The sequence below is a fragment of the Megascapheus bottae genome, chromosome 10 (genome assembly GCF_031878675.1).
Source record: "Megascapheus bottae isolate mThoBot1 chromosome 10, mThoBot2.hap1, whole genome shotgun sequence".
Classification (NCBI taxonomy): domain Eukaryota; kingdom Metazoa; phylum Chordata; class Mammalia; order Rodentia; family Geomyidae; genus Megascapheus; species Megascapheus bottae.
The window spans coordinates 38,340,650-38,353,248 of record NC_143518.1 but is presented as its reverse complement, the minus strand read 5'-3'; the positions used below and the strand labels follow the sequence as shown (position 1 = coordinate 38,353,248).

Below are 12,599 nucleotides of genomic sequence, written 5' to 3'. Positions count from 1 at the left end.
AAGAAAAGGAAGGAAGAAAGGAGGGAGAAAAATGGAAACCAGGGCTGGGAGTAGGCCTAGTGGTAGAGTGCTTGTTTAGCATGCACGAAGTAAAAATTCAGATTCTGGGATAGAAATGAGATGAAAGAATGCCATCATTTGGAAAGCTCCCCTCCCCTTTTTTCTTTTCTTTTTCTTGGCTGTGGGGCTTGAACTCTGTCCTTGGGTGATATCCCTGAGCTCTTCAGCTCAAGGCTTGCCTTAAGCAAAAGAAACTCAAGGATAATGTCCAGGCCCAGAGTTCAAGCCCCATGATGAGCAATAAATAAATAAATAAATAAATAAAAATAAGGATATTTTTGCTTCTGAAATTCCACAAATTCACTAAGATGTATATCAGTAACAAACTTCTACCAACCCTTCAGAACTTTTCTTTCCTAATTTCTTCAGAATTATCCTTTTTTTTTTCTTGGTGGGTCATGGGCTTTGAACTCTGGGCCTGGGTGCTGTCCCTGAGCAATTGAGCTCAAGGCTACCGACCTACCATTTGAGCCACAGGACCACTTCCAGTTTTCTAGTAATTAATAGGAGACAAGAGTCTCACGTTCTTTAGTGTCTGGGCTGGCTTTGAATTCAGATCTCAACCTCCTGAGTAGCTAGGATTACAGGTGTGAGCCACCATGCCCGGCAGGATTATCCTTCTAGCATCCTCATATCTGGGCCAGGAGTTTGGCCTAGGGGTAGAGTGCTTGCCTAGCATGCACGAAGACCGGGTTTGATTCCTCGGTACCACATACATAGAAAAAAGCCAAAAGTGGTGCTGAGGTTCAAGTGGTAGAGCTCTAGCCTGGAGAAAAGTCCAAGGACAGTGCTCAGGCCCTGTGCTCAAGGCCCAGGACTGGTAAAAATAAAAATAAAAACTACTAAACATCCCCATATCCATTATCATTCTTTTCTTTCTCATATTTGTTTTCTTTAGTTCTACTATATATTTTTTGCAATTTTGTCAGGGCTACTTTCCACTTTTAATTTTTCTCTAGAGCTTTGCTGGTGAATGGTTTTGTTTTTGCTAGTTCTGGGACTTGAACTCAGAGCCTGACACTGTTCTTGGGCTTTCTCAAGGCTAGCACTCTACCATCTGAAGCCACAGTACCACTTCTGGCTTTTTCTGTGTATGTGGTACTGAGGAATTGAATCCAGGGCTTCATGCATACCAGGCAAGCACTCTACCAGTAGGTCATGTCCTGGCCTCTGGTGAATGACTTTTATCTCCAGCCTTAAATCTCAACACATGCATTTATCACCAAGAAAATATAGTTTTCATCATTTCATCACTGGGTGCCAGTGGTTCATGCCTGTAATCCTAGCTACTCAGGAGGCTGAGATCTGAGGATCATGGTTCAAAGCCAGCCTAAGCAAGAAAGTCCATGAGACTCTTATCTCCAATTAAGCACAGAAAAAGCCAGAAGTGGCACTGTGACCCAAATGTTACAACAGTGTTAACCTTGAGCAAAAGGAGCTCAGAACATTGCCCAGACCCAGAGTTCAAGCTTTAGTTAAGAACAGGAGCAAAAATACCCATACATTTCATTGGCATGTTTTGATAATCTGCCTGGTTATTTTCTATATGTTTATTCTTTTTTGTTCTTGTTTTTCTTGCTGGTCCTGAGTGCTATTATTGAGCTTTTTTTTTTTTTGCTCAAGGCTGGTACTTTACCACTTAAGCCATACCTTCACTTCTACCCTTTTGACTTACATTCTAAATTCTAAGTGCTAGTGATTGTATCTAGACATTCCCTTCTTGAATACCTGTTTGTTAAACACGCCATTTGAAATATGATATAAAAATCAATGCTAATAAATTCTTTAATAAAAAAAAGATAAAGAGTCTCAGATACTTTCCTGTTGGGACTGTTTTTTGAAACATGATCCTTGGATTTCAGCCTACTGAATAGTTAGGATTACAGTTATGAGTCATAGCTCCCCAGCTACAAGTTTATTTTTATCTTTCAAGTTCACTGTTCTTTTACCTCTTTACTCATTTCCAAAAGTTACTGCAGGGCTGGGGCGTAGCCTACTAGTAGAGTTACTGGCCTAGCATGCACAAAAGCCCTGGGTTCAAGTCCTCCCTACCACATACTTAGAAAAAACCAGAAGTAAGCGGGGTTCAGTGGCTCACACCTATAATCATAGCAACTCCAGAGGCTGGGATCTAAGGATCGTGGATCAAAGCCAGCCTGGGCACTAAAGTCCATTAGACTCTTATCTTCAATTAAAATCAGAAAATCAGAAGTGGTGCTGTGCTCAAGGGCAGACAAGTAGCCTTGAGCTGAAGAGCACAGGGCCAGCGCCCAGCCCCAGAGTTCAAGCTCCAAGATCAACAACAACAACAAAAAAAAAAAGAGAGAGAGAAAGAAAGAAAGAAAAAAGATAAAGCCGGAAGTGGCACTGTAGCTCAAGTGGCAGAGCACTAACCTTGAGCAAAAAGTGTCCAAGGATAGTATCCAAGCCCTGAGTTCAAGCCCCAGGACTGGTAAACACCAACAACAAAAAAGTTACTGAACTTCATATTGCAAATTTTTTTATTTGAATTTCTTAAAGTTTACTCCTACTTAGTTGTGCCTACTGACAACTGCTGCTCATTTAAAAAATTAGGCCACTATTTAAATATAATAGTCTTGAGTAAAGTTTATTTCAATGAAGTGGAAAGGCTAGAAACTAAATACAATGATTTTAACTTAGTTCTCCTAATCTGGTACAGTTATAGGAATTAGGTAAAATAAAAGAGCATCTTGGCCTTAAAAAAGAGACAGGGAAGTTTTAGGAAGGCAATATCAGAATCTGTTCAAACAGATTTCGTTTGGAGATGCTTTAGGAATCATGTGCACTTACCCAATCATTTTTCACCATCTTCCTTAGGTTATGAACAAGAGCTAGCTCCTCTGGGGCAATGATTTCTGCTGAGTTGTAATGAAAATTTCTGCCAGTCCTGGGGCCTGACTCAGGGCCTTGGGTTTTCTCAAGGCCTAGAGCTCTACCACTTGAGCCACAGCACCACTTCCAGCCTTTTCTATGTATGTAGTACCACAGAATCAAACCTGGGTCTTCGTGAATGCTAAGTAAGCATTCAAACTCTCGGCCCCATTTTTCATCCTTTCTAAATGGACTTTCTAACACAATAACACAACTTTGTATTATAAAACCTGTATATACAACTTAGGAGTGTTTTCCAAAATTGAAAGCAAAATATATAGACTAGATCAGGACTTAGTTACTAAAAAAAAATAAAAAGTTGAGGGCTAGGGGACATGGTTCAAATTGTAGAGCATGGCCACGAGTTTGGCCTAGTGGTTAGAGTGCTTGCCTAACATGCATGAAAGCCTGGGTTCGATTCCTTGATACCACATACATAGAAAAAAGCCAGAAGTGGTGCTTAGGCTCAAATAGTGGAGCTCTAGCCTTTAGAAAGTCCAAGGACAGTGCTCAGGCCCTGAGCTCAAGCAAATATTTATATATATATATATATATATATATATATATATATATATTTAAAATAGTTCAGTAACTGTTTTGGTTATATATTTTTTTTTTTTTGCCAGTCCTGGGCTTGAGCTCAGGGCCTGAGCACTGTCCTTGGACTTTCTCAAGGCTAGAGCTCTACCACTTGAGCCTGAGCACCACTTCCGGCTTTTTTCTATATATGTGGTACCGAGGAATCGAACCCGGGTCTTCATGAATGCTAGGCAAGCACTTTAACCACTAGGCCAAACTCCCCGTCCCTGTTTTGGTTACATTTTTACTTAAATCTAAGTATCACTTCTGGCATCCACTTTTGACACCGTCATCTTTTTAATGATCTACATGCTCACCACTGAGAAAAACATAACTCACAGAAACTAAATCTTAGGTATACCATAAGTACAGACTGAAGAGCCATATTAATATTAAGCAGCTCCAGGAAAATCTTTGTAATATGCAAACTAGCAGCCTCTTACCTTATATATTTTTTTCTTTTTTTTTGGCCAGTCTTGGGGCTTGAACTCAGGGCCTGAGCACTGTCCTTAGGCATTTTTTGCTCAAGGGTAGCTTCCTGTCACTTGAGTCACAACACCAATTTTGGATTTTTCTCAGTATGTGGTACCGAGGAATCAAACCATGCTAGGCAAGCACTCTACCAATAGGCTATACTCCCAGTCCCAATTTTTCTTAATTTTTGACAGTAGACATTTGCTAGTACAAAGTGGCATTAACCTAGATGAAAAGGTTAAGTTTATTATTAAATAGGCCCTGGGTAAAATTATCGCATTCTTCTATTTTTTGGTATTTGTAGAAGGATAAAAGACATTGTAGTAGACTCATACGAAGAGAATTCTTTGGGCAGGGGGTAGAACTTACGTCCTTGTGCATGTTAGGTAAGGATTCCATCTACCACTACTACATTACCAGTCATGGAACTGCTAGATTTTAGATTTTGAAATGATGGATTTAACACAGACAGACAGACAGATACACACACACACTCCTAACAAATTAAAAACATAGATTCAAGATGAGTTTTGCCAATTGTGACTTGAATTCCCAATCAACCTCATTTTCTATTAGTCATACACAGTTAAATCTCTATATCTTATCTTTAATCTCTAATGCCACCTACTGTTACAGCTCTGGGATTTCAACTAATTCTAGTTAGCTGAACCAGTATCATGTCTGCATGTCTTTATGACTCCTACATTAGGATTAAGACAGGAGTTTGCTATTAACCACATATGTATTTAAGAAATAAAATTCAAACACTGCATCTTTAAAGATTTAACATTAAAACTATAAATAATTGTTTGTAATCACAAATTTTAAAAACAAACTTCCAGGGCTAGGAGTTTAGCCTAGTGGTAGAGTGCTTGCCTAGCATGCATGAAGACCTGAGTTCAATTCCTCAATACCACATACATAGATAGAAGCCAGAAGTGGTGCTGTGGCTCAATTGGTAGAGCTCTAGCCTTGAGAAAACCTAAGGACAGTGTTCATGCCCTGAGCCCAAGCTCAGGACTGGCAAAATTAATTAGTTAATTAATTTCCACAAAAGCAACATTATAGCCTCTAATTTTTCCTGAGAAACCTCTAATTTTCCCATTCCACACACAAATAAAGAATAAAGAAGAAAATCAATTTTATCATTGCTATATACCAGAAATGGGAAAGGAAAAAAATGCTAAAACTCAGGTCATATCTAATCAATTTTCTTAGACAACTTCATTTCCAAATAATTGTAATGTTTGTGCCAACTTAAAAATTGCAAGGTAATTCATATATTTTGAGCAAGAATTTGAAAAACCACACTAATCAGTTTTAACAAAATCTTAGGCTAATAACCTTAAATCTAATATTTGGATTCTCCACAAAAAAAATTATTTTGCTGGGCCTAGAGTGTGGCCTAGTAGTAGAATGCTTGCCTAGCATGCACAAAAGCCCTGGGTTTGTAAAGCAACTGGTGCTGTGGCTCAGGTGGTAGAGTGCTAGCTTGAGCAAAAGAAGTGATTGTAAATAGAGATTCCCTCCTTGAACACTTATTTGTTAAATTTGTCATTTAAAATATGATGTAAAAATCAATGTTAATAAATTCTCTAATAAAAAAAACTAGAAAAAAAAAAAGAAGAAGTTTAGAGACAGTACCTACACCCTAAGTTCAAGCTCCAGGACTGGCAAAAAAAAAAAAAAAAAAAAAGTATGCCAAAGCAGTTGGGAGAACCGAAGCATTATAGTTTTGAATAACGTGAAAAAACATTGTCAAGCCAGCTGTTTGACAAATAAAAAATGGGGCTGGACCCTGGTGGCTCATGCCTATAAGCCTAGCTATACAAGAAGCTGAGATCAGCTAGGGTACCATGGCCTACACCTGTAATCCTAGCTACTCAGGAGGCTGAGATCTCAGGATCACAATTCAAAGCTAGCTCAGGCACTACACTAAAGAATCTGAGACTCTTATCTTGAAATCAATCACTAGAAAACAGACATTGGACTGTGGCTCAAAGGGTAGGGTGGTAGACATGAACTTGAAGAGCTTAGGGACAACACTCAGGCCCAGGGGTAGGAAGGGAGCATTGAGCTGAAGAGCTCAGGAACAAAAAAATGAGGCTGAGATCTGAGGATTGTAGTTTGAAGCAAACAAATCCAAGAGGCTCAAAATGAGAAGAGGAGGTGTGCCAACCTTGAGCCAAGGGACAGGAAGAGGTGCAGAGTTCAAGCTCCAACAGACGGAGAAAGAGAGGATTTTAAAACTAAAATCCTGGCCAGGAGTTTGGCCTAGTGGTTAAAGTGCTTGCCTGGCATGCACGAAGACCCGGGTTCGATTCCTCGGTACCACATACATAGCAAAAAGCCGGAAGTGGTGCTGAGGCTCAAGTGGTAGAGCTCTAGCCTTGAGAAAATCCAAGGACAGGACTCAGGCCCTGAGCTCAAGCCCAGGACTGGCAAAAACAAAACAAAACAAAACAAAAAAAACACTAAAATCCTAAGATTACAGGTGGCTCACAAAAATAAAACTAATTAAAAGAAAACAGGTGTGGTATTATAATCATTGAACTTTTTTTTTTTTTTGGCTTAAAGTTAGCACTCTACCACTTGAGCGACAGCACCACTTTGAGCTTTTTCTGTTTATGTGGTAGTGAGGAATCAAACCCAGGGCTTCATGCATGCTAGACAAGCACTCTACCACTAAGCCATTATCATATCAGCTTTTATTGTTTTTTGAATGGGATGCTACATTTATGTCCAGGTTGGCCTGAATCATGACTTTCTTATTTATGTTTCACACCTAACTGGGGTGATAGGTATGTACTATCAATTCCAGCTTTTAATAACGAAGAAATGTTCTCTGAATCTTTTGGCCAGCCTGGCCCAGAACTGTAATCTTGCCAATCTCCACCTTCCAATTACAGTATAAACCATCTCACCTGGCTACTGTTTAATACCACAGCCTCTGTTTCTCTGTTGTTAATCTGTCCATTTTCTTGCTATTAGTAAATAGCAAGGCAAGACTCAAATCTAGGATTCCTATATACAAACTCAACATTTTTCTGTGGTCACAATTAGCAGCAACCATTTGAATATACTCAATTTAAAACAGCTGCCATAAATACATGGCTAATATCTCTTAGACATATCTCACAGATTATTTGGAAATAAAATTAAAAGGTTAAAATCTAACTTGATGGTGAAACATCAAACATTATTCAAAAGAGGGAGAAAGAAAGGGAAAATAGAAATATGGTAGAGGGCATGAATGTGTGCCCTGTGAATATGCACTGAATTACCACACACAATGAAACACTCATATTACAAATGCATGTTAATGAAAAAATAAAATGAAATTTAAAAATAAACAAAACCTTTCTGGAATGAGGTTCCAAAAAGAACATTAGATAAAAATTAATAGAGAATATTTTCCATGACCATGTGGGGAATTCCACTTACCCGTTTTGAAGAACAGTGTTCATTTTTTTCATCTGTCATCTTCCTACTTTTAAGTGCTTTCCTTGAATGCTTGATAGTTGTTTTTATGGCAGGTCGACATACATAGTTTTCCAAGTTTTTTGGAGGTTTTTTAGTTCTTTTAGCCTGAAGACCAATTTTTAATTTTAAATTTCCCTCTGAAAAATTTGTTTCTTTCACTGAAAACTGCTGTTGTGGATCAGTCAAACCATCATCCTTTCCTGCTTCAATGTTTCTTTCTCTATTCCGCTTTCGAAGGTCCTCTTCCTCCTTTGTGTTGCTCTCTATTTCTATTTCTCTTTTGTTGACCAATGTGCCAGTATTGATGGCAGGACTCTTTCTTGAAAAACTTTCGGAATCAGAACCCAATCCTAACATAGCAGTATTTCTAGGGTCCATCACAAGTGTTATGTTAGTGCCCAGGAATCTTACAAAAATTTTACAGAACAGTGTTCCATAAAAAACAGGATTTTCCAAAACTTGCAACCAGCATCTCTTTCTCTGTAGACAGATCATAACAAAAATTTATCAGAAAGGAGACAACTACTGATTAACATGAGAAATGGATGATAAGGGGAGAGGGACAAAGAAGTCAAAAAGCACCCAAAAAATAGTTAAAGCAAAGTCAAAGTGAAGTTCAGAGTGAATTTAAATTTATTTAGTTCTAAATTCTCTAAAAATTTCAGAATAAGTTTATCATTCTATAAATATCACAAACAAGCTATGTGGTATGATGCAATTCACTATTTAAGAATCATTGTTATAGGTGGATATGGCAGCACACCTATAATCCCAGCATTTAGGAGGCTGAGGCTACTCTAGACACTGTCATCTACCTATCTATCTGTCTGTCTGTCTGTCTATCTGTCTATCATCATGCAATCACCTGTTTTAAGAATAAAAAAATTTTTTTGCAACTGGTGGTAAAACAAATTGACCTAAGATTAAGAAAAACACACATACACAAAACAAAAAAACAAAAAACAACATATATATTAACTATTTTTTGCCTTTCCCCCTCCCCACTCTGAAAGTCCTGGAGTACTGTCCCTGAGCTTCTTTTGCTCAATGTTGACACTTCTACCACTTACTTGAACCACAGCGCCACTTCCAGCCTTTTCTGTTTATGGGGTACTGAAGAATCGAACCCAGGGTTTCACGCATGCTAGGTAAACATTCTACCACTAAGCCACATTCCCAGCCCTTTCCCCCAGGTTTTGGTTTGCTTATTTACATAGCCCAGACTGACCTGAAACTGAAGAAACTGCTAAGTGCTGGGATTATAGGTATTAACCATCATACTCAATTTAAGGACTCTTGAATGCTAAAGGAAAACATTCTCTACTTCTCAGTTGAAAAAAATCAGTTTTATTGACTCTTACCAGTTTTAGGTTGGTTTCAGAATTCCAACATTTTGTTTAAAATTGCCAGGCTTTATAGCTTAGGATTTTTAGAAACAATATCTGTAATATATGTGTAACTTAATTCTGAACTCATTTACTAAACCACTCAAAAATATTTTTGAACATCTATTATTGCAAGGCATCATACAATGTCCTGGAAATAGAGCATGTATTCAACAGATCCAGTTCCAGATTACAATCTCTAAATTCCATTTATAATCCAGAAAGAAATCATTAAGCAATTACACAAAACATTAAGTGTTATAAAAACTTGCTAGCAATAGTTGGGATGTGTCAATTCCCCAAATTTTCTCCCCTGGTCCTAGGGCTTGAACTCAGGGCCTGGGCACTGTCCCTGAACTTTTGTGCTCAATGCTAGTGCTCTTAGCACTTGAGCCATATCTCCACTTCTGGCTTTAATGGACGTTCCTGCCATGCTGGCTTTGAACCACAATCCTCAGATCTCAGCCTCCTGAGTAGCTAGGATTACAGGCATAAGCCACTGACATCTGGCAAATAAAATATTTAGACCAGTATGGTAATTTTTATTATTTTATTATAGGTGGCCATTCCACCTATAATGAAGTAATAGGTGGATTCTACCACTCCCTTCTCATTTATGACTCAGAAAATTAGATTCTCAGCCAGGCATTGTGGCTCACACCTGTAATCCTAGCTATTGAGGAGGTTGGGATCTGAGGATTGTGGATCAAAGCCAGCCAGGGCACAAAAGTCCACTAGACTTTTAAATTAACCACCAGGCAACCAGAAGTAGCACTGTGGCTCAAAGTAGTAGAGTACCAGCCTTGAGCTGAAGAGCTTAAGGACAGTGAGTGACCAGAGTTCAAGACCCATGACTGACAAATAAATAAATAAATAAGATTCTCATATTCTCAAATAACCAGAAGTCTGATTTTACAGTGAATAGAAAGTAAAACAAAATAATTACCTCTGAAGATTAATTCATTTGTCTTTATTTCCAGCATTTGTCTGATTCAAGATCCCAGACTAGTATGACAGACCAAATAAAAAAAACATTTAAAATCTGACCCAAAGGGCCGGGAGTTTTCCCTAAAGGTAGAGTGCTCATCTAGCATGCACGAAAATCAGGGTTTAATTCCTTGGTACCACACACATAGAAAAAAGCTAGAAATGGTATCATGGCTCAAGTGGTAGAACTCTAGCCTTGAGAAAGCCCAAGGACAGTGCTCAGGCTCTGAGTTCAAACACCAAAACAAACAAAAAAATCTGACACGAAATGAATTTATTGTTATTAAACATACTCAAGAAATTAAGATAACGGAATATATGAGCATCTTATAATATTTTAAAAATATTATTAACATTTATCTTAGGCCTACTAGGTATCAAAACCTAGTATTATATACCATTTCATTTTGACAAACATCGGATGAGATTGATTGCTCATCCCATTCTGTTAAGTCAAAAAGCTTCTTTGCTCATATATAAAAACGAGCAAAAAATGCTGATTAGCCTCTAAGCTAACTGACTAAACAGTGATTCATTTCCAAGATTGTAAAGCTAGCCAGTGAAAGAACTTACAACTGTTCTGAGCCAGCCGCCTGTGGCTCACACCTATAATCCTAGCTACTGGGGAGGCTGAGATCTTAGTATCCTGGTTCAAAGCCAGCCTGGGAAACAAAGTCTATGAGACTCTTATCTCCAATTAACCACCAGAAAACTGGAAGTGGCGCTGAAGCTCTACTAATGGTAGACTGGCCTAATGGTAGCCTTTAGTTATTAGCCTTGCTAGCCTTGAGCTGAAGAGATCAGGGACAGAGCCCAGGCCCAGTGTTCAAGCCCCAAACTCAACAACAACAACAAAACAAAACTGTTCTAGCTCAGTGATAGAATATCCGCATAGCTTGTACAAAGTCCTACGGTCAGTGCCACAGAAAAGAAAAATGAAAATTTGGATTTAATGCAGTTTGGAATTAAAGTAGTTTTTTGAATCTAAGTCTGATACTGGGTATTTACCTGAAAAAGAAAAAAAAAAAATCAAAGAAACTCAGATCCTCAGTTCACATCATAAACAAAAATTAAGAGGGCCAAAGACCCTTTTTATTTTTTCAGATAGGATATATCTGTCTGTCCCCCCCGCCCCCGCCCCCTGCCAATCCTGGGGCATGAATTCAGGGACTGGGCAGTCTTCGGGCTTTCTCAAGACTAGGGCTCTCTACCACTTTGAACCAAAGCACCATTTCTGGCTTTTTCTGTGTATGTGGTACTGAGGCATCGAACCCAGGGTTTCCTGAATACTGGCAAGCACTCGACCACTAGGCCACACTTTTGGCCCAGAATTGAGTATTTTTAGAATAAAATTATGTCATTTACAGGAAAATATAACTAGGAATCATCAGGTTAAGCAAAATAAGCCAGACTAAGAAAGTCAAATATCTCAGGCTGGGAATTTGGCTTAGGGGTAGAGTGCTTGTCTAATATGCAGTAAGACCCGGGGCGGGGGGGGGGGGGGGGGGGGGGCTTGATCCCTCAGTACCACATACATAGAAAAAGCTGGAAGTGGTGCTGTGACTCAAGTGACAGAGCTCTAGCCTTGAAAAAGACTCTTGACTCTGACTTACTAGGTAGGTTGGCTCTCAGACCCTTTTTGTTTTTTTCCAGTCCCGGAGCTTAAACTCAGGGCCTGAGAACTGTCCTTGGGCTTTCTCAAAGTTAGAGCTCTACCACTTGAGCCACAGAACTACATTTAGCTTTTTCTGTGTATGGTACTGAGGAATGGAACTGGGGTCTTCATGCATGCTACGCAAGCACTCTACCACTAGGCCAAACTCCCAGCCTCCCAGTTCAGACCCTTTTTATATTGTTAGGGTTAATTTTATTGTTAAGGTGATGTACAGAGGGATTACAATTACATAAATAAGGTAAGAGTACATTTCTTGATCAGTGTTACCCCTTTCCTTGTTTTCTCCCACTTTTCCTCCCCTGTCCCCCTCCCTCTTTTTTTTAAAATTGTCAGTCCTGGGGTTTAAACTGAGGGTCTGAGACTATTGAGCTTTTGAGCTTTTTCAGGGCCAGCACTCTACCATTTGAGCCACACAGCACCACTTCCAGCTTTTTCCTTGTGTGTGGTATACAGTAATTGAACCCAGGGCTTTGTGCATGCTAGGCAAGCCCTCTATCAGTAGGTCACATTACTAGCCCCTGGTTATTTTCTAGGTAGTATCAGTATCTTACATTATACTCTGGCTACTGTGGGCTACAACTATAATTCTTCTACATGGTCATTGCAACCAGCCATTGTAATTCCCTTGTTGCTGGCTTAATAAGCTTGTGCCACTATATACTGCCATTGCCTTGATATGGACTCTTGGGAATTTTTGCTCAGGCTTCTCAAACCAAGATACCCTGATCTCTGCCTCCCAGGTAAGCTAGCATTACTACACCTGGCTTGAATTCATAATTTTTAATCATCTAGTTCTTAGTCTCAGCGAATATTTTCTGAGAGTTTTTGGAGCAGATTCTCCCATTTCTGCTTAGGGGGAAAGCCTCAGATCACAGCCTTCCTATCTACAGTTTCCATGCCACAGGAATTACTGTACTCAGTTTCCAGCTTGCTTTTCTTTTCTTTTCTCTCTTTCTCTCTCTCTCTCTCCCTCTCTCCCTCCCCCCCCCCCCGCCTCTTTGGTGCCAGTATTGTGGCTTGAACTCAGTTCTTCCTGCTCTCACTAATCCCAGCCTCCTTAGAAT

At 39.2% G+C, this 12,599-nt stretch overlaps 1 protein-coding gene across 2 annotated transcripts in view; it reads right to left on the bottom strand.

The window, feature by feature from the left end:
* The window catches only part of Ash1l (ASH1 like histone lysine methyltransferase), a 103,821-nt gene that overhangs the window by 77,642 nt on the left and 13,580 nt on the right, over positions 1-12,599 (bottom strand). For both annotated transcript variants that reach the window (XM_090340797.1, XM_090340795.1), the window contains exon 2: positions 7,450-7,968. In XM_090340797.1, coding sequence (XP_090196923.1) covers positions 7,450-7,866 — 417 coding nt within the window. In that variant the 5' untranslated portion in view covers positions 7,867-7,968. The remainder of the gene's footprint in view (positions 1-7,449; positions 7,969-12,599) is intronic.